General features: G+C 57.2%; 7 protein-coding genes and 1 non-coding gene across 8 annotated transcripts; 3 read left to right on the top strand and 5 right to left on the bottom strand.

The window, feature by feature from the left end:
* Nucleotides 1-2,634: 2,634 nt before the first annotated feature.
* VDAG_00667 (uncharacterized protein) lies at nucleotides 2,635-3,443 on the bottom strand (the record flags this gene model as incomplete). The annotated part of the gene is made up of 3 exons (XM_009652044.1): nucleotides 2,635-2,727; nucleotides 2,943-3,028; nucleotides 3,191-3,443. The coding sequence occupies 3 exons, from the start codon at nucleotides 3,441-3,443 to the stop codon at nucleotides 2,635-2,637; spliced, it is 432 nt and encodes a 143-aa protein (XP_009650339.1).
* A 556-nt stretch (nucleotides 3,444-3,999) lies between these two features.
* On the top strand, nucleotides 4,000-5,862 carry VDAG_00666 (uncharacterized protein; the record flags this gene model as incomplete). The annotated part of the gene is made up of 5 exons (XM_009652043.1): nucleotides 4,000-4,051; nucleotides 4,110-4,416; nucleotides 4,468-4,526; nucleotides 4,577-5,108; nucleotides 5,163-5,862. The coding sequence occupies 5 exons, from the start codon at nucleotides 4,000-4,002 to the stop codon at nucleotides 5,860-5,862; spliced, it is 1,650 nt and encodes a 549-aa protein (XP_009650338.1).
* Nucleotides 5,863-6,598: 736 nt separating this feature from the next.
* Nucleotides 6,599-7,608, bottom strand: VDAG_00665 (uncharacterized protein; the record flags this gene model as incomplete). Its single annotated transcript, XM_009652042.1, has 3 exons — nucleotides 6,599-7,002; nucleotides 7,081-7,354; nucleotides 7,513-7,608. 3 exons carry the CDS (start codon nucleotides 7,606-7,608, stop codon nucleotides 6,599-6,601), a joined length of 774 nt encoding a protein of 257 aa, XP_009650337.1.
* A 1,429-nt stretch (nucleotides 7,609-9,037) lies between these two features.
* On the bottom strand, nucleotides 9,038-9,109 carry VDAG_20059. Its single transcript has one exon. It is a non-coding gene; the product is annotated as a tRNA-Arg (tRNA).
* Nucleotides 9,110-9,810: 701 nt separating this feature from the next.
* VDAG_00664 (ATP-dependent RNA helicase) lies at nucleotides 9,811-12,008 on the top strand (the record flags this gene model as incomplete). The annotated part of the gene is made up of 2 exons (XM_009652041.1): nucleotides 9,811-10,172; nucleotides 10,274-12,008. The coding sequence occupies 2 exons, from the start codon at nucleotides 9,811-9,813 to the stop codon at nucleotides 12,006-12,008; spliced, it is 2,097 nt and encodes a 698-aa protein (XP_009650336.1).
* Nucleotides 12,009-12,574: 566 nt separating this feature from the next.
* VDAG_00663 (peroxisomal targeting signal 2 receptor) lies at nucleotides 12,575-13,771 on the bottom strand (the record flags this gene model as incomplete). The annotated part of the gene is made up of 3 exons (XM_009652040.1): nucleotides 12,575-13,216; nucleotides 13,315-13,540; nucleotides 13,602-13,771. The coding sequence occupies 3 exons, from the start codon at nucleotides 13,769-13,771 to the stop codon at nucleotides 12,575-12,577; spliced, it is 1,038 nt and encodes a 345-aa protein (XP_009650335.1).
* A 374-nt stretch (nucleotides 13,772-14,145) lies between these two features.
* On the top strand, nucleotides 14,146-15,408 carry VDAG_00662 (GRF zinc finger domain-containing protein; the record flags this gene model as incomplete). The annotated part of the gene is made up of 1 exon (XM_009652039.1): nucleotides 14,146-15,408. One exon carries the CDS (start codon nucleotides 14,146-14,148, stop codon nucleotides 15,406-15,408), a length of 1,263 nt encoding a protein of 420 aa, XP_009650334.1.
* Nucleotides 15,409-15,849: 441 nt separating this feature from the next.
* On the bottom strand, nucleotides 15,850-18,480 carry VDAG_00661 (uncharacterized protein; the record flags this gene model as incomplete). Its single annotated transcript, XM_009652038.1, has 3 exons — nucleotides 15,850-16,176; nucleotides 16,600-16,954; nucleotides 17,885-18,480. 3 exons carry the CDS (start codon nucleotides 18,478-18,480, stop codon nucleotides 15,850-15,852), a joined length of 1,278 nt encoding a protein of 425 aa, XP_009650333.1.
* Between the last annotated feature and the right edge of the window lie 389 nt (nucleotides 18,481-18,869).

Genomic DNA, 18,869 nt, shown 5'->3' with positions numbered 1-18,869 from the left:
ACGCGACGAAGTAGACTGGAGTCACCCCGCCGTCGCTACACTTTCCATGTCGACCCGACAGGACTTAACCTTGCTTGCTGCCCAGCTCTGGAGATACATGTACACAACAATTCGAAGCCTGTTCGCCAATCTCCAATGTTTCCGTGGCAGTCGTTTCGAGTTTGGGACGCTTATCATATTGCTTTTACCCCAACTTTCTATGGATGCCGGCACATAATCATCGTTTTCGTTGCATGTCCGTCCAAGGAGTACTAATGTCTCGGGCAAAGGAAAACCGTATCATACCCCAGTTCGCATAAGCAACAACGCGCATAGGCCAACGAAGACTGGGCCAGTCTTACTCAGCCCTGCTTGACAAGAGAACCACAAGCAAGACTTGTTTCCTCCTCTCCGCATGTAGCATGCCGTAGCATCAGCTCTTTCAACGATCTAGAGGTAATGGGAGGCACTAGACCAGGCGCCCGTCGTGCGCCCTATATGGACGCATGGTCCATTCTGCACTGCATAGGGCACAGGCTAATGAAGACACGCCTTAAGTGCCCCGATTTAGCTGACGAAACGACACCTGCATGACATACCGACGTGCGTCCGCTCCTGTCGATGGCACATGCCCGCTGAAGATACCCATGAAGCAACTGAAATGCATCCATTTAGCAAACAGCTTGAGCCCCACCAGTGGCACGAGGCGCGCAGTAATTCGGAAACGGCAGTCGTATTTCTTCCTCGGGATGCATCGATTGACGAACAGTCGTAGAAGATTTGTCTAGGGCACGCCGAAAATTCTCCTGCCACGTGAAGTACTTGTTCGGTACCACATGGATTTGGGGGCGGAAGAACCCAGGACCTGAGGGCTCGGCAACTCTTCCGGCAGTCGCCAGATGGACCCAACCAAGTGGTTTGCACGGGGCGCCTTGCCAAACTTTTCTCGGGACCAAGGCTGAGAATCCCTGAACCCAGCTCCCCAGGAAAACGAAAGCCAATTTCCCTCATGCGGGATCGATCACCGCTACTTCCTTTTGCGACCGAAGAAGAAGGAGGCGCGGATGAGTCCCGGTAGGCCGGTTAGGCCGGTCGAGCTGAGAGGTTACGTGCGCCATCGTCAAGAAGACTCAAGCACACATCTGTCAGACTTTGTCTCTTCGGAATCGAAGACAGTATGGCAAAAGAAAACACATCGTATTTTCGGCGGAGTCTGGCGAACCACACCGGTGAAGATGGGGGGTATGGACGAAAGCCTTTTGATTTGATGTGCGGAGCTTGCCTTGTGCAGCATTTCGACATGCAGGCTCAAGCACAGATCACAACGTTGCCACATGGTCGTCGGAAGCAGGGACCAGACAATAGTGACATTGTGATGTATCAACCGCCCCGACTCAAAGCTCTGAGCTTGCGGGCGGTATGACGGGTGTCGTGGCCTACACATTGTTCGGGAGCATGGTGTCGAGTGGTATCACCATACGCGTACTGGGCCATGTTGGGGAAACATCGTCAAAAAGTGATTCGCCATCGAAACGGCCGATGAGCTCCTCAAAACCGGACGACGGACCGACCGAGTCTACTCCGACGAAGTACTTCGCATGTGCTGTGGCCCGCAAAGTTTTGCGCCGCTCAATGAAGGACGTGTGTTCGCAATCAACAAGAAATTAGCAACGCTGGCTGGAACAACAGAAAAAGCAAAGTTTCGACGATGACTGAATGCAGCGTATACTCGATGCCGATCGAACGTCAGCGCTACGCAGCCTGGCTGGTTTCCGTTCGGAGCTTTCGTTCAGAGGACTTGAACCGGAAATTAGCACCGTCCCCCGGGTGGATTGCACATACATGGTAGTACTCGCCCTGTCACAATCCCGATCGCCGCACCGAGAGTGACGAGGACAACCCCCCCCCCCTCCTCCCCGCCTCAACTGACAGATGAGGGTAGCGGGGTGGTGACAGTTCCGAACAGCGCTGCGATGCACAATATGTCGAGAAATCCTTCGGATCTGGGTCACGACCAGTCATATGTACATCCTCACAGGCAAGACGGCAACCTCGTCGTCGTTTTGTTCTCCATCCACGGAGAGTGTGACTAATGACACTACAATGCATGTGCTGACCTGACGAGCAGGTGCAGGGGGTCTAGCAGATAGCAACCAGGTCTTCCGAGCCTCGCCCAACGATGTGCGTGTCACCAGAAGCAGAAGCCGAATCGTGTATCGTGGGTCACGGCAAGTTGCGTCGTCACAAAGACTGTGTTTACCCGTCGGGCGGTGTTCCGCGGGGCCCTGGGAGCCATTCACCGCTTCTCAGATGACACAACGGGCCGACGTGTTCATCCATGATCAATCGCCCGGGTTTTACGGGAGCATACAACTCATCAGCGGAGCTCAAGCGCTTGTATCAGACTGGTTGATGATATCCAAATCTTAACAGAGGGGTGCGATATACGCTGACAACACAGCTCCAGTATGGGGACAGACAAAGTGAGCAACAACACTGTCGGCTTTGCACACCGCAAAATTGATCGGGCACCAGGGACCAGCAACTGGATCGTTCTGCTAAGGGGCGGTCTGCCAACCGCATACAGGGCCTTCCCTGTTTCAGCTCCATGCTTTTTGTACTTGGGCACCCCTGTCTGACGGTTGTCACGTTCATTCAACAATCCAATGTCAACCCCCATGTCGCAACAGGATGCAGCAGAAGATCAAGTGCCGGGGGGGTAGCCTTGCGGACGAGGTTACTTGCCGCCTATGTACCATGTATCGACTACAGGGGGCGATTTACAGGGGCTAAATGGGCGTTGGTCTCTGTCCGAACAGGGTTACTTTTTCTTTCTTTCGTTTTCACCCAACCCTAAGATCGCCCACCCCCAAGCTGTTCAGTCCAGCGAGGGGCACGGCTTGGCCTTGGTTCAATCCATCCCCGTTTGTTGTTGCAAAGCCCAACCTCCTCCACCCCCTTACCTCGTCGCCGACGGATTGCGCCGACGCGACGACGCAGTGCAACCAGCGGCCCAGTCTCCGCCTCACGCCCGACGCCTTCTTTCTCCCTGTCCGCAAGCCGCATCTCGTTAACACGTCTTGGAGCAAACAAACATGACGATGATGGCCACTACCACCATCCGCCAGTGTGCGTCCATCTCCTATCCGTGTCACACACACACACCCCCCCCCCCCCCCTCCGTAAGGGGGAAGGCTTGGAAACTTGTTACCATGGCGGAAAACGGGCGTGACCAGGGTCAGGGGTACTTCACCCCACTCGCCAGGGAGCCCACTTGGAACGAAGTCCTGGGGCGGACGCCGGACCAGGGTCATGCCAGGTCCCACGTCTGTCGAACCGGGGAGCTGGACTAGACTAGGAACCCCTTCTTTGCCTTTCGCCGCATCTCCTGTGGGAGGATCGTCTTCATCGTTTGGCCTGGTCTTGTCTGGTCTGGTCACCGCCGTTCCAATCTTAGCCTCCATTCGCGTCCGAGGGCGGGCTGGTCCCGATGACCTGTTCCAGTCCACCAGGTCCAGGGTGTAATTCCTGGGCCTTGACGTCGGATGCCCACTTTCCCCTTAATTGCGCTCTGGCTTGCCCATCGCCTTTGGGGTTTCGATTTATACTTCATAAGATGACCCGCCACATCATCTCAGCGGACTTAGTCTCACTTGCTTTTCCCCCATCCTGCCGTTGCTTTTCCACCATTGACATCACTGTTCATCACTACTCTCCCCTGACTCTTGGCTCGATTTCCGTCTTGTCTTGTGTGACCAGGCTCCTCACCCACCTTGACAGCGAAGCTCTTGACACCCATCTATATATCTGGCACCCCGTCCGCTCCGCACCACCCTCCCCCGAACACTGGAGACGCTTTCGACCAGCAAGCAACATTAATTCGACTCGACTGCCGTTCTGTTCATCGCTATTGCTCAGACCAAGGTTGCCGACTGTGGCCTGCACACGAACACAACCGACACGATGAGAAGAAAGGGATACATGACTCTTGGAGGCAGCAAGGATTCGGCAGATCGCGAAATGGATAAGAAGAATCTGCCTCCGTTTCCGGTGCGGCAGATGTTTGTTCTGGGTGAGTTTAGGAGCCATCTGGTGAAGTACAAAATCTGGGACTGACAGGCACCCAACAGCGCTCTGCAGAATATGCGAACCGATTGCGTTTATGTCCATCTTCCCCTACATCTACATGATCGAGGACTTCAACATGACCGACGACAAAAACAAGATCTCCGTATACGCTGGCATGGTCACCTCGGCTTTCACCTTAGCCGAATTCTCAACAGGACTCATGTGGGGACGACTCAGCGACAAGATCGGCAGGAAGCCTGTGCTCCTAACCGGCCTTGCAGGCACGGCACTGAGCGTCTTGCTTTTTGGCTTTGCGCCCAACCTCCCTGTTGCTCTCTTTGCCAGAGCGCTAGGTGGATTATTGAACGGGTACGCACTGTCTGCTCGACGTTGGCACGCAGCATGCTTACAGAATATTAGGAACATTGGTGTCTTACAGACTACTGTTGCCGAGCTCGTGACTGTAAAAGAGCACCAGCGTGAGTAGCCGCGATCCTGCAGGAGCACTCCCGAAGACTAACCTGGCCAGCGCGAGCATACACGATCATGCCATTGGTTTGGTGTCTGGGCTCCATCATCGGGCCCATGATCGGAGGAGCACTTGCCCGACCGTGCATCAGCTACCCCAATGTCTTCCTCCCCGGCACAATTTGGGAGAGATATCCTTATCTTCTGCCCAACTTGTTTAGTGCTGCTGCTGTCTGCTGCGGTGTCATCATCGGCCTGCTGTTTCTGGAAGAGACTCACCCTGAAAGGAAGCATCGTCGGGATGCTGGGGTTGAGCTGGGAAAGCGCTTCACTTCTTGGATGTCATCCAACAACTGCCAGCTTACAGCAAGAAAAGCTGAGAAGCAGGCGTTGCTCGAAGAAGAACAACTACCGGGCTATCGCACCTCGGAGAACTCGCCCCAGCTGAGCACAACCTCTGCGCCGGAGCTCAACGACAGCCTGGATCTCAATGCATCTTCGTGCGGTGCTAGCGACGCAGGAAGTGAGATGAAGTCCAAGATTTTCACGAAGGCTGTGGTCCTGAACATCATCTCGTACGGCATTCTTGCTTTGTAAGAGCCACCACTTATCACATTTTGGGTCACAGAACTAACAAATCCCCTTAGCCACACGATGACCTTCGACCAGCTTTTCCCGGTATTCCTCAGCACCAAGTCGCCTGTCGAGAAAGAATTCCACCTCCCTTTCAAGTTTGTCGACGGTTTCGGGATGGAGACGAAAGAGATCGGTGTCATTCTCTCTGTACAAGGCGTCTATTCGATGATTTCGACCGTCTTCTTGTTCCCAATAGTCACCAGGAGGCTGGGCGCCCTGCGACTTTTCCGCTTCATGGCACTGTCTTATTTTGCCCTTTACCTGACAACGCCCTATCTCGTCCTGCTTCCCGAGAACTACCGCATGGTGGGCATTTACTTCATGGTCATCTGGAAGTGCACCTTCTCGACTATGGCTTATCCTGCCAACGCCATCCTCCTCACCAATTCGGCGCCCAACCTGACGACTCTGGGGACCATCAACGGTGTGGCAGCCTCGACTGCCAGCTTGTGCCGAGCTTTCGGACCCACAATCTCGGGTTTCCTGTACTCCATCGGCCTTGAGACTGGCTACTCGGGCCTCGCTTGGTGGACCAGTGCCGCCATCACCATCATTGGCGCTTTCATAAGTCTTCAGATCAAGGAGGGCCCCAGCCGGCTGGACGAGCCCATGGAGGACGTTGAGACGGCCATCGAACCGACAGAGCGCGAGGGACTTCTGGTTGACTTTGACGAGGCCGAACAGGAGCAAGACAACCACGACAGACGATGAAGACATTGCCGGAGCAATTGCCGAATGATTCTCAGGCTCTGAGACGACATGATTTTTTTTCTTTTCGTTTATTATTTTATTACAACCATTTCGGCGTTGCACCACAGGCGTTTGCTCAGCAGGCGGATACCATGATCTTCAAGGGCACCATAGACACAGCGTTCGTTTACAGGGGCGGGCGGGGATCACGGCGAACGAGGGCGAAAGAGGCACAAGGGGGGCCCGGAAGCCGGCATCGGGGTCGGTCAGTCAGGACAGGAGGCGCGGCCTGGTTTGTCAGGCGCCTGACTATGATTTTTGTAATTCTTGTCTTGATTTGGGAAGGGAAGATACCACCAGGAGGAGAAGAGGAGAATGTGCGTTCGTAGGCAGGCGGAAAACAGCGAGCATGGCATGCATGGGATCAGCGAACGCAATCCTGGGATTGGGTTTGGTTGGACTACTGAGGAGTTATAGAGCCGCTTTGCGTCTCATGTCGCAGAGCAGATATTCAAAGGGATGTTTTACGTTTAACTTTGTCACGAGACACAGATTTTGTTCTGCACATTATACACGGAATTTGCGCGCGTGCTTGGTTTGCCATTTCAGCGTCTTTTTTCCAAGGGTGCTCCCTCCATTGGCTCCCATCGCCCATGATGCTCCAATGTGGCAGAAGACGAACAGGGCAAGATGAAACGGAGATTGCCATCTATCCGCCGCCTCGACCGGAACCTCAACCTCAACCTCAACCCCAACCTCAACCCCTACGGGCACCATGGTGATGTGGCACAATCTGACTTGAGCAACCCGAGGGAGCGGTTGTCCGCGTGGCAGCCACCACGTAACCGGTACTGCGGCGGGACGAGCAGGCAGGGTCCGCCTGGGCCCCCGGCTGCACCAACCCGTACAGTAGTACATAGTACATTCCTGCCAGGGTTGCCACTTCGCTGTGGGCTCCGTCGCCGTACTGTACCTTGAAACATCGCGGCCGGAGATGGGCGACCAGGCAGCTGGAGCTGATGTTACCTTGGGGGATCGGGACGGGCGGTGCGCTGGCCTTGCCTTGCTCCCCACGCACGCACGCATCCGTTGTGGACAAGGCGAGGTTAGGCGAGGCAGGGGAGGGGGTCACCGCATGCTGCAGCCGCCCGGCAGCCTTGCCTCATGATGAAAGGTTCGGCACGCATGCAGAGAAAGCATGGGACAGGCTCAAAATACGGACGATATGCTTTCTCGTACCTGTACTTCCTACAGCGGTCCTTGACGCGGCGTCCTCCTCTCGCCCTCGCTTGGCTTCTTCTCCTGTTGTTCTCGATGGGCACCAACGCCCACCCGCCCCCGTTGCAGTTGCAGGGGGGCAATGAAGTCCGGGCGAGCGACACACCGGTCGCCACACCGGTTTCTTACGCGCGGTGTGGTAGCAGCCGGTGTCCCCGTCATGCTGCGCTGTAGCAATAGAGGCATCTCCCCCCTCGGGCGACTGGTGAGCGCCACTGCCGCGTGGACCCAGCCTCTACGAATGATGACGCTTTCCGCGTGTGGGTTTTGTTCGCTCTCACTGCTGCCTTCCATGCCGTGCCATTCTGATGCTGTCTTGTCGTGCAGCAGTGGACTTGGGGCCATATGTGTTCCTCTCTCTCTCTCTCTCTCTCTTTTCCTTGTTCATCCAACCCTGGCCTCATTTGCCTCGTTTTCGTCCTTCTCGTGACGTCCCGCCTCGTCGTCCCCGCCAAGTCCGGGCGAATGGGCACCCTCACGGCCCGGCATGGGAGAAATGAAAGAATAGCGGTGTGCGCTGTGTGTGAGAGAGAGAGAGAGGACGATGATTCAAGGGAAGCTCCGGTTGGACAGCCGCTTGGTATAATTTTTCCCTCCCTTTCTCTCTCTCGCTCTACTGTACAACAGTGAGTCACTTGACCACTTGGCCACTAACTTCTCCTTCCGGCCGGAGGCCCCCCTCGCCCAGGTCGCCCCGGCTGTACACGATCCCGCTGCTGGCGACCGTCTGACCTCCCTGGCAGCCCAACCGTGGCCCCCTCCCTGGGAGGGCTTGACTCGACGGCGCGGCCCAGGGGTGTTGTTAGGCTGGCTTGGACGCGCCCGGGGAGCTTGATCCGCTGGCAGATGCCCTCCCCCCCTTTTCTCTCCCCTAGAAACCCACGCCCAAGACCAGAGCCAGGCCCCTTGTCCCCCATAGGCCGCCGGGGGTGGTGGGCTTTTAGGTACGTGCAGGGAAAGACAGAGAACAAAGAGAAAGGGTGGAGAGCGCGCCGAGGTGGAGATGAAGACGCACACCAGGCAGGGGAGATAGCTTCCCCCTTCCCCCTTCCCCCCTCCCCCCCAGGCGGCGGGGCGGAGACGAAGAGCGAGGTCGTGTTCTGGCTCCCTGACTCCCTTCCCTCCGGATGACCTGCTTTCCCACAGTTGATTAGGGGGGAAGGACCCGGGCTCCACGTGTGCAAGATCGCGAGCCGGGGGGCGAGGCTTCTAGTGCTTCTTCCGGGTGGGCGGTTCTGGGTCCGCGGGCGGGGTGGCCCTGTTACAGAGCTGAGGGGGGCTGTGCGTACCTACCTTGCCTTGGTACCTAGGAACGTTACGGTAGACGTTCCCCGGCGGCGTGGTGCAGCGATGAGATTTCTTGGTGGGTGGTTTGTGGTGATGATGGGGGTGGGGGTGGTTCGATTCGGCGGAACGAGTAGCGGTCCAGTGAGGGCGCGAAACGGTCGGGACGGAAGGGGATGACGACAATCAGCATCCGGTTGTGATCAGGGCTGTGGAGTTGGTTGATTCTGCCGAGGCGCTGTTTGGTGTCCAAGGGCCGGATCTGAGCCTCTCAACATGGTGTCACATACCAAGCTGAGGTGATCGTACAAGGCAGATGCCTCCAGCGGTGATTTTGCCTTGCGGGGGGTTGCCTTGATTCACTCAGGAAGGCCCTGATCGTCTCGATCATTGGGCGCCAAATGTATTTGGCACCGAGTGACTTAAGCCGTGGGTTTTTCTGTACTCATCTTTAGTTCAACCAGGATTATTATGATTACCTATTATTGAGAACTGGATTATTGAGAACTGGATCTGTGTTTCAAGTGCAGATCCTCGCCAAAAGAAAATACAGGTCAACTTACAGTGGTCACAGCCCTGTAAAAATGACTCGGTTCAGTGCTGTTGTCACTGCGAGTGCACGCAAAAGGTAAAGTGACCACAGCAGGGCTCGAACCTGCAATCTCCTGATTCGTAGTCAGACGCCTTGCCATTGGGCCATGCGGCCTTTGATGAGAACAAGTTCCCCCAAGGAGGATTATGAGTTGCGAGCAACACCCACAAAATCCGCAAGGCTGCTTGATGACTTTCCTCCCCCGTTGCAGTGATCCAGTCTCTTACAGTCAGCACAAGCCAGTGGTGCCGCTGCCGTTTTACTAGTCATTTCATCAAGTTGCAGACCAGCGGTTGTGAGCAGTGTGGAGAGTGTCAAGAAGGTACAGGTTGCCCAACGCTTCGCTCAATCATCCAGCCATAGCCATGCAGTGATGGTACTCGTCTGAAGAGATGAAGAGGCATACACGTCAAGTCTGCCATGATTGAGAGACATGAGTTGATCCTTATGCTGAATGTTCGATGGCGATGACAAGGCCTTTGCACAAGTAGGGGTCTTTGCTGTGATTGGCTCACGGTCATTGACAGGTGGGACGGTCGAATTTCCTGACGTCTCTGATACGCTGATACCGCCCGATAACGATTTTTTCTGGCGATTGGCGACTGGCGACTGGCGACTCGCTTCTCTTGCGCTGCAAGTGCGAAGCAGAATCGCCCCTTCCACGAACGACCACTTTCTCCAACCACCATCACCCATCATAGCCACAGACAAGACCGGCTATTTCGATCTCTATCCATCTTCATTCTCTCCCTTGCTCAACCCTTTGTTGTCCGCTCAGTATCTTGTTTAATATCTTCCACGCCCCTTTTGCAGACATGCTGAGGCAAGGTCTCCGCCGCTGCGTCCAGCTGCGCGGCGCGTCCATCGCGTCTTCTTTGGCCACCCGCCAGCAACCTTCACTCCTTCAGTCCATCGAGCGCACCTCGAGGATATCACTACTCCGGACCACCATACATCTCAACTCCCCCATCGCCCGATGGTACTCCGCTGAGGCCGAGGCTGCGGCTGAGCCTGAACAGTCCCCCGACGCCAACGACAAGCCCACCCGCTTCGATGACCTCCCGTCTCTCGGCGTCCACCCCAATCTCGTCAAGAACATTACCCACGGTATGGGCTACGAGAGCATGTCTGACGTGCAGACCCAGACCATCACCCCGGCGTTGAAGGGCACCGATCTGTAAGCATTCGCTCCTCTTCCTCCTCCTTCCCACCCCCTTTTTTCTGGCCTTTGCAGAATGTTTTTCTGGCCTTTGCAGAATGCTAACCGTGCCTCAAAAGCGTTGCGCAAGCGAGAACTGGTACCGGCAAGACGCTCGGCTTCCTCATCCCCGTCTTGCAGAGGATGCTGCAAGAAGATCCCTCCCTCGCCACCCGCAGCGCACGATACGATGCCCGTTCTGACGATATCCGTGGCATTGTTCTCTCCCCGACGCGCGAGCTTGCCGAGCAGATTGCCGTCGAGGCCGAAAAGCTGACGCGGGGCACCGGCCTCGTCGTGCAAAGGGCTGTTGGTGGCACGCAAAAGTCCGAGATGCTGCGGAGGTGCAAGCGCGAGGGGTGCCATCTCCTCGTCGCCACCCCCGGCCGCCTGAACGACCTTCTCGAGGATCCCCGCAGCGGTATTGCCGCCCCGAACCTGGCCGCCATTGTCCTCGACGAGGCCGACCGCATGCTCGATGTCGGTTTCAAGACGGAGCTGCAGGAAATTGTCGACAAGCTCCCCGACGTCCGCGACAAGCCCCGCCAGACCCTGCTCTTCTCTGCCACCATCCCCAAGGACGTCGTCCAGCTCGCTCGTGAGTGGGTGCGCCCTGACAACTTTGACTTCATCCAAACTGTGAGCCAGGGTGAGGCCCTGACCCACGAGCGCGTCAAGCAACACCTCGTTCCTTGCCGCGGCTGGGGCAACGTCTTCCCTGCCTTGTTCGAGGTCATTGAGAAGGAGTCTGCGAACCGCCGCGCCAACCCCGATCTCCCCCCCTTCAAGGCCATGGTCTTCTTGCCCTCTACCGCCATGGTTGATCTCGCCGCCGATGCCTTCAACGCTGGATTCCGCCAGTCGACTGGCCTCTTCAACCTCCGCATCCACTCCAAGCTCACCCAGCAGGGCCGCACCAGGGCAGCCGACCGTTTCCGTGAGCTCAGCTCTGGTATCTTGTTCTCTTCTGATGTCACCGCACGTGGCATGGACTTTCCCAACGTCACCCACGTCATCCAGGCTGGTCCCCCCAGCGACCGCGAGCACTACATCCACCGCATCGGTCGTACCGCCCGTCAGGGCAAGGAGGGCGAGGGCTGGTTGATCATCAGCCAGACCGACATCGGGACCGCCCGCCACGAGCTCGGCGGTTTGCCTATCGAGCCCAACCGCACCATTGTCTCCGCCGAGGTCGATCTCACCGCTGCCACGGAGGACCAGGACCGCACCCCCGTCTTCGACACCACCATGGACGCCCTGAAGCGTGTCCCTCGCAGCAGCCTCGCCGCGACCTACATGTCTCTCTTCGCCCGCGTCACCCGCCAGAACGTGCGTGACCGTGTTGAGGAGCTCAAGGAGTGGTTCGTCAACGGTATTGGTCTGGAGAACACCCCTGCCATGTCGCCCAAGACGGCCGACAAGCTCGGTCTCCGCAGGGTTGAGGGCCTCAACATTGGCTACGACGACGACTTTGTCAACGACGGCAGCTCTGCTCGCGATTCCCGTGGTGGCGGTCGCGGCTTTGGCGGTCGCGACAGTGGTCGCGACGGCGGTCGCGGAGGCTTCGGCGGCCGTGATGGTGGCCGTGACGGTGGTCGCAACTCCAGCGACCCCTTCTCCAACATGCTGGAGAGCAGCGAGGGTGACAGGCGCGGCAGCCGCAGTGGCGGCTTCGGCGGCCGTAGCGGCGGCGGCTTCGGTGGTCGCGGCGGCGGCGGCAGTTTCGGTGGACGTGGCCGTGGCGGCGACCGTAGCGGCGGTCGCGGCGGTGACCGTGGAGGCTACGGCGGCGGCCGTGAGCGTGCCTCGTTCTAAAAGGTGATTGCACAGGACGCGTAAGACGAGGTCCAGAGAGGGCCGCATTGATACCACCAGCTTTCTGTCATATGTATTTATTATCCATGTACAACGGCGCACGGCAAGGACCAGTGCGGAAAAAGTCCAGGTATATGGAATGGGGTCTGCAGGAAAACAAAAAGCTTGCGTAGACTCACTTGGAGGCGGACTGGTGATGGTCACGGCTGTATAGCATATCTGTAATTTTAGAACAGGCGAGCTCTGGAATCCCAACTTCAGCAGACATGATGTCACCTACATCGTTCCAACGCTGGTCAGGTATGCGTTTTTGACCTGTCTTCTATTGATTTAAAATCGGTCCAAGTATGGCAAGTCATGTTAGTTAGATTCTCAGCCTCTCACATGGGTTTTCCATGCGGACTCGCAAGTATAGATAGGGGTGGCCGTGGCACTTGGGGCGGCTGAGCCAGCTACCACCCGAAAATTCAACTCCACGCCTGACCCATGCATGGTTGGCGTCTCTCGAATCTGCACCTCGCTCAACGAGTCTCCTCCTCATCCATCGTGTCCCGTCATGTCCCTTTTCACAGCAGCATGTTCGCGTCCCACAGCAAGACCCTCTCATCCCAGCCCGCGGAAGCGACCCACCCCCCGGCCCCAAACAGGCACCAGTCGACGCCCGTCGCAAACTCGGTATGCCTGTTCATGATGCCAATCTGCCGCCCGATCCTCGGGCCCTCCATGGCCTGCGGCTGGGCCGAGCCGTCGTTCCACAGCCGCACCGTCATGTCGTAGCTGGCGCTCAGCAGCACGTCGGCGGCGTGCGGGCTCCACGCCAGCCTGCGGACGGCGTACTCGTGGCCCGGCATGACGGAGACGGGGCCGGCGTCGGGGCTGCGAATGTCAAAGGTGCGGATGACGCGGTCGACGCCCGCCGTCGCGATGACCGTGTCGCGGTACTTGTTCCAGTCGTGCGTCAGGATCTCGGCGGGCTGGCCCGAGGGCACGCCCGGCGGCGGCGGCCCCGGCGTGGGGCTCGTGTGGACGGGTATGACGGAGGTGAGATGGTAGCGCGCCGAGGCGGGCGTTCGGAGGTCGAAGATGCGGATCTGCGAGTCGGAGGACACGGCCGAGATGATGCTGGGGTTCGAGGGCTGGAAGGCCGTGCTGTACGTGCACGAGCCGATGGGCAGGGTGCGGAGCGAGTCTTGACGGGTGGGCGACCACTGTTATGCGAGCGTTGTACGTGTCAGCCGGATGCTGCTGGGGGGGGGGGGGGGGGGGTCCATGGGCACCAAGCTCGCGAGCAGGCGTCTGGGCTTACCAGCTTGATGGAGCCGTCCCATGAGCTCGAGACAAAGGTGTCCTTGGTGATGGGGTTCCATGACACTGAGAATGTTTCCCTCTTGTGTTCGTGGAAGTTCATGACGGGAAAGTCCTTGACGCCGACGTCGAAGAGCTTTATTGAGCCATCACCGCAGGCCACGATCAGCTGGTTCTCGTTGATCTCAGACCAGGCAAGGTCGTATTGGGCATCGTTCGTGTCGTAGCTGTTGCAACTCGTCAGTCGACTGTGGCCATCCCTGGAGAACGTCTTTCCGGGTCTCTCACGTCCGTTCAACTTGTATGCCCCGTGCCGTAAGCCCCAGCGCAAAGACGCGCCCGTTGCCGACGATGCCATAATTTGCCGACGTTGCGACAGCTAGGCGCGAATCGTTGTAAGGGGAATACTTGACAGCATAGGGATTGAACCCTTGCGTCCGAAACTCCAGCATCGACATGGTTTTCGAAAAGAGCTGCCTGCCTTTGCCCAAGGCGCGCCGGGGGAATTGGGTCGATGGTTGGGGTCAGAAGCCGTCGGGGCACGGCAGCAGGGGGATTCGGCCGTGATGTCACGGTCAGACGGAGGGACCTCGGTTGGCCGGCGCATATGACAAGGCGATGTACCGTTTGGAGGGGCTGTCGCAGACCCCGCGTCACGTGCTCTCGTGACTGCTTCGCGAGCGTGGGGCTTCTTCACACACCCAAAGCGGGGCCTTGATAGATGCACCCACGCCCTTTCCAAGACGAGAACGACATTTGCGACTCGATCAGCGGACGATCTGTTTTCAGGGTGAAATCAACCAGCAGCATGATCGTTCTCTGTTAAATCATCATGGACGCCTTTATCGTCAAAAAGAAGCGCAAACTCAGTCCTCCTCACGACTTGCCACCTAGGCATGACGATGATGACGAACCAACAGATCTTAAACTGGCACTGCTGTCGTCGCTGCATCCAACTCTTGACCAGGACACGCTCCTAGAATTTCTTCTGGCCCACAACGGTTCGGTCACGGAAGCCTCAGTGGCATTAAAGGTGCCACAAGCCCAGAGGAAAGCCAGCGGCGTCATGGGCGCTCAAAGCTCCCTGAAGCATTTCGCCGTCGGCGCCCACGACGGCGATGGCGGCCAGCCTTCGAAGAAGAAGCTCATATCTAGAAAAGGTGCTACTCTGCACCTTTATGACCCAAACGACATTGCAGAGCACACACCATGCACCATCATTCACAACTTCCTGCCTCCCGATGAAGCGAATAGTCTTCTTACCGAGCTGCTCGAGGAATCCAAGTCCTTCGAGAAGATCACCTTTCAGCTTTTCGACAACGTGGTCGCGAGTCCGCACACTTCTAGCTTCTACGTCGAAAGCTATGACGAGCTGCGAGCGCAGAAGACAGAGTTTCTCTACAACGGCGCCAGACTCACCGACGTACGTCGCATCACACCCCAGCTTGCACTCGTCAAGCCCAAGGTCCAGGACGCTGTGAACCGCGAGATGCAAACAAGAATCAGGACAAGATATCCCGGCGGCAAGAAATTGCGCTATCAGTCTCCCAAACCTTGGGTGCCCAACTCAGCCTTCGTCAACTGCTACAATGGTCCCCAACAAAACGTCGGCTGGCACAGCGACCAGCTCACTTACCTCGGCCCCCGTGCCGTCATTGGCTCCATATCTCTTGGCGTGGCTCGGGAGTTCAGGGTGCGCAAGATTATTCCCAGAGATTCCGACAACGTCTCGGAAGACCCCGATGCAGAAGGCCAGGTCGCGATTCATCTTCCGCACAACTCGCTCCTCGTCATGCACGCCGAGATGCAAGAGGAGTGGAAGCACAGCATTGCGCCGGCACAGTCCATCGATCCGCATCCCATCGCTGGTAACCGGCGCATCAACATTACATACCGAGACTACAAGGCCAACATGCATCCCAACTCGACACCCAAGTGTGACTGTCGCATTCCATGTATTCTTCGTGTGGTACAGAGAAAGAAGGAAAATCACGGAAAGTACTTCTGGATGTGCCATGGCGGCAACGTTCCCGGCAAGGAGGGGTGCTCGTTCTTTCAGTGGGCCCGATTCGACGATGATGGGAATCCGCTGTGAAAGCCAGGTGCCTAGAGGTGTCTCTGGTACCGAAGGTTGATTATCGACACAAGATTGTTGGCCAGACGTGCATACCTTCGCTACAAGAGACGGCATCTCACTTCCTAAGGCGCGTCTTCCGAGTAGAAACAACAGCAAGCATCCAAATGGTGTCGCAGGACAGGCGCTGCTAAGGCACCTGTCCCCTTCAACATATTCGAACATGTGTTGGAATATCTGCCTAGCAAACCAGTGCACAAATTTGGAGGCTCACAACTGCTGTGTCCCTTCGATACTTTGACTTGGCCAAGCTGCTCATAACTGCCAGGGATCCCATCAAAGCAGCACCAGGAGCAAATCATCATTATTCAAAAACAGGCATTTGCTCTGGGAAGAATGTTGCTAGGCAAAAGGTGTACATCTGCTTCCTGGCATCAACTCCTCGTGTCATTCTTCTTGACCTTAAGGGTTTACATATGCTGGCGGCGCCTCGGCCCCCTTGATCCGCGTGATCTTGCCTCGCAGAGCATCCAGATCCAACCCGTCGATCACCCGCAGGTTGACGGGATGCCGCGCCTTGCCCCCTTCAAAGTACGCGCGCTCCTCGCCAGACATGGCAGCGAGCTCTTCCTCCGACTTTTCAGCGGCAAAGTTGGTCATGTGTACGCTGCATATGCGGCAAAACATTTTGCCCATATTTTTCTTGCCAAACTCGTACCGCGAGATGTTCTTCTCGTCGCTGAAAAGAACCACTTGTTCACGCATCGGCCACACCCAGATGTACGCATTCTGGAAACGTATGTAAGCCCCCCACCTCGAGATGCCCCATTTTAGGAGTACAGGGAAGGTTCGGGGAAGTTTCTAACCCTTTCGCAGATACTGCAGTTACATTCGCCAATGCCGTCGGGAAAGCTCTCATCGAGAGGCTTGCTCGCGAGCGCGACCTGCACGGCGCCACAGTGGCAACTGCCTGTGTACAGCTTCCCCCCGTCTACCATCTCCGGCGGCGGGCCGTCGTACGTCCGGGGCGCGGGCTTGGGATCACTCGACGCGCCATCAAAGCTGCAAGTCTGCGTCAGCATCCCTCTCTGTCGGAGGACCCCCCTCACCGCAGAACGGACACGCACCGCTTCTTCTCCAGCACCCAGGTATCCACTCAAAAAAAAGCGGGGTGTACATTCAAAAAATTTTTAGTGAGGCGTCGCTCTTGACGCTCATGATGACGGCCGTGCCGCAGGTGGCGCAAAACTTGTGCTGGTACTTCTTGGCTCCGAACTCGTACACTGCGAGGTCGTCCTCGTTGCCTTTGACGATGCGGAAGACGTCGCGGCTGATAGGGAAGTCCCCGATGTACCCCTTCCGGCGACAGATGCTGCAGTTGCACTCGGTGACGGAGGTGAGGACGGGAAGGTCGACCTCAAAGACGAATGCACCGCAGTGGCAATTGCCGCGGTAGGTAGTGAGATCAGCCATGTCATTCACTTGAGCCTGTGAGCTGAGCGGGGGGAGGGCGTTGGACGATGCAGAGGTACGTGTCTGGACAGTGGTCAGGACGGGGAGGGGCAGGCTGCCGTATAGGTGAGGTAGCCTAGGCTGCAGCTTTTTGTTGCACAATGTCTTGTGATTACTCCGAGACAGATGACCCCCAACATGCACCAGGGGTTCGATGCTGTGTTATCAGTGGGTGACAGTGTGCAATGCTGGGCTGGATGACAATTTGAACATGGACAGGACGAAGATGGCGTTGTGAGGGTAGAGATGGCCGGTCTCGAATACTGTCTGCAGTGCAGTCTTGAGAGTATCTTGGTATTGATCAATGGGAAATACACCGCATCCCACCCAGAGCATCGATGCGAAACGGGCCTATACATAGTCCATGGCAGCTTCAGGGGGCGTGCTATCCGTCATGATTCCGTTGTAAGTCTCCGAGCAGTCGTCTGGGTAGAGTCTGGCGATCGGCGTAAGCTGCGGGCAGGACCGGACAGATCCCAAAGGCGAGGCCAAAAGTCTCCGGCTTCCCCACCTGTACCAAGGCCGACGCTTTCCAAAGTCGGTTCTCAATGCAAGCTTGCTGGTGACCGAAGTGCCTGTCGAACCAGCAAAGCACTGAGTTTCTTGAGTACCAATTTGCATTACTTGTATCCAATTGCATTACTTGTATTCAATTGAAGAGGCTCCAATAAGCTACAGGAGGGATCTAACTGAAGCCAACTATTTCGAGGTATCAAATACGAACTGCATTCACACAGCAGCCCTTGCAACATCATGTATGCGTACAATCCATCCTTCACATACGCCCTTGAACCCTTGGACGCTCCCAATGAAATAACCCAAACCTCGTGTCCGTCCCATATAGACACTGAATTGCACATCGACGCCCAGAACACTGCGCATATATACCAAAAGATTCGCTCCAAATCGCTGCTTCACCTCCAGTCAACTCGCCAGGGCCGTGCGCGCAGCCTAGTAGTCCCGACTTCTCCTCCGATCATCATACGCTCCGCTCCCTCTCCGGCTGTGTCTGCGACTCCTCCTCGGCGGCGTGTGCTCCTCAATGACAACAACCTCGTCATCCTCGTCATCGACGACCCGCGGCGGAGGCGGCGCCCTGCTGACCGATCGCGTCCTCTCCCGCATGGGAACGGGTTCGGCCTCGACCACAAATGGCGCGCCCACTCCGCTCTCTCTGACCCTGACTCTCTCGGTGGCGACGACGCGCGCACGACTTGGACCGCGGCTCTGATGGCGGTGCGCGCGGCTGCGCGAGCGGCGGCGCACGGAGAGCGTGGAGGCGCCGTAGGTCGAGGAGCGGTAGTCTGCGCTGGGCCCGACGCCATTGGCGCACATGTACAGGACGTAGACGAGAAGGAGAAAGCCGGCTACGGCGCCGAGGGTGATGCCGGCCACGGCGGCGGGCTCGAGGCCGCTATTGGTGCCGCCATAGGTCGCGGGCACGATGATTTCGGGGTCAGAGTTTTGGCGGGGGAGGATGGGGGTCGAGTCGCTGGGGCCGGTGCCGGCAGGATGAGGGAGGGAAAGCTGGTCGAGTAGGGAGGAGGGGATCTGGCGGAGGGCGAGATTTGGAGGCGGCATGATGGGCGGCGAGGTTGTCAGGACACGCGCCGCGTTTCGAGATGCATGCAACGGTTTGCAATGATTGGCGACTGGTCAGGAACGCTCGGAATCGGCGATGCGATTGCGATATTGAGTCGATTCTCCGATTGAATACCTCGGCGATTGTCGCAAGTCGAAATCGTCGTTGCGGGCAAGGATGGCGAAGCACTAGCGATGGCTTGCGACAGAGGATGACGTTGGGCTCTTGAGCGAGACCAAGGCAGGTAGTTGGTGCCACAGTAAAGTGCAGCGTTGATGGTAGATTGTCGTGGCTGCTGCAGGCCGAACAAGAAATGAGTTGACAGCCAGCTAGGCGGCGCCCCTGAGCCTTTGGGAGGAGATGGATGTGAGACAATGGGATCGGAGGA

Source organism: Verticillium dahliae, genomic scaffold (genome assembly GCF_000150675.1).
Source record: "Verticillium dahliae VdLs.17 supercont1.1 genomic scaffold, whole genome shotgun sequence".
NCBI classification, from domain to species: domain Eukaryota; kingdom Fungi; phylum Ascomycota; class Sordariomycetes; order Glomerellales; family Plectosphaerellaceae; genus Verticillium; species Verticillium dahliae.
This window is presented reverse-complemented; position numbering and strand designations above follow the sequence as displayed.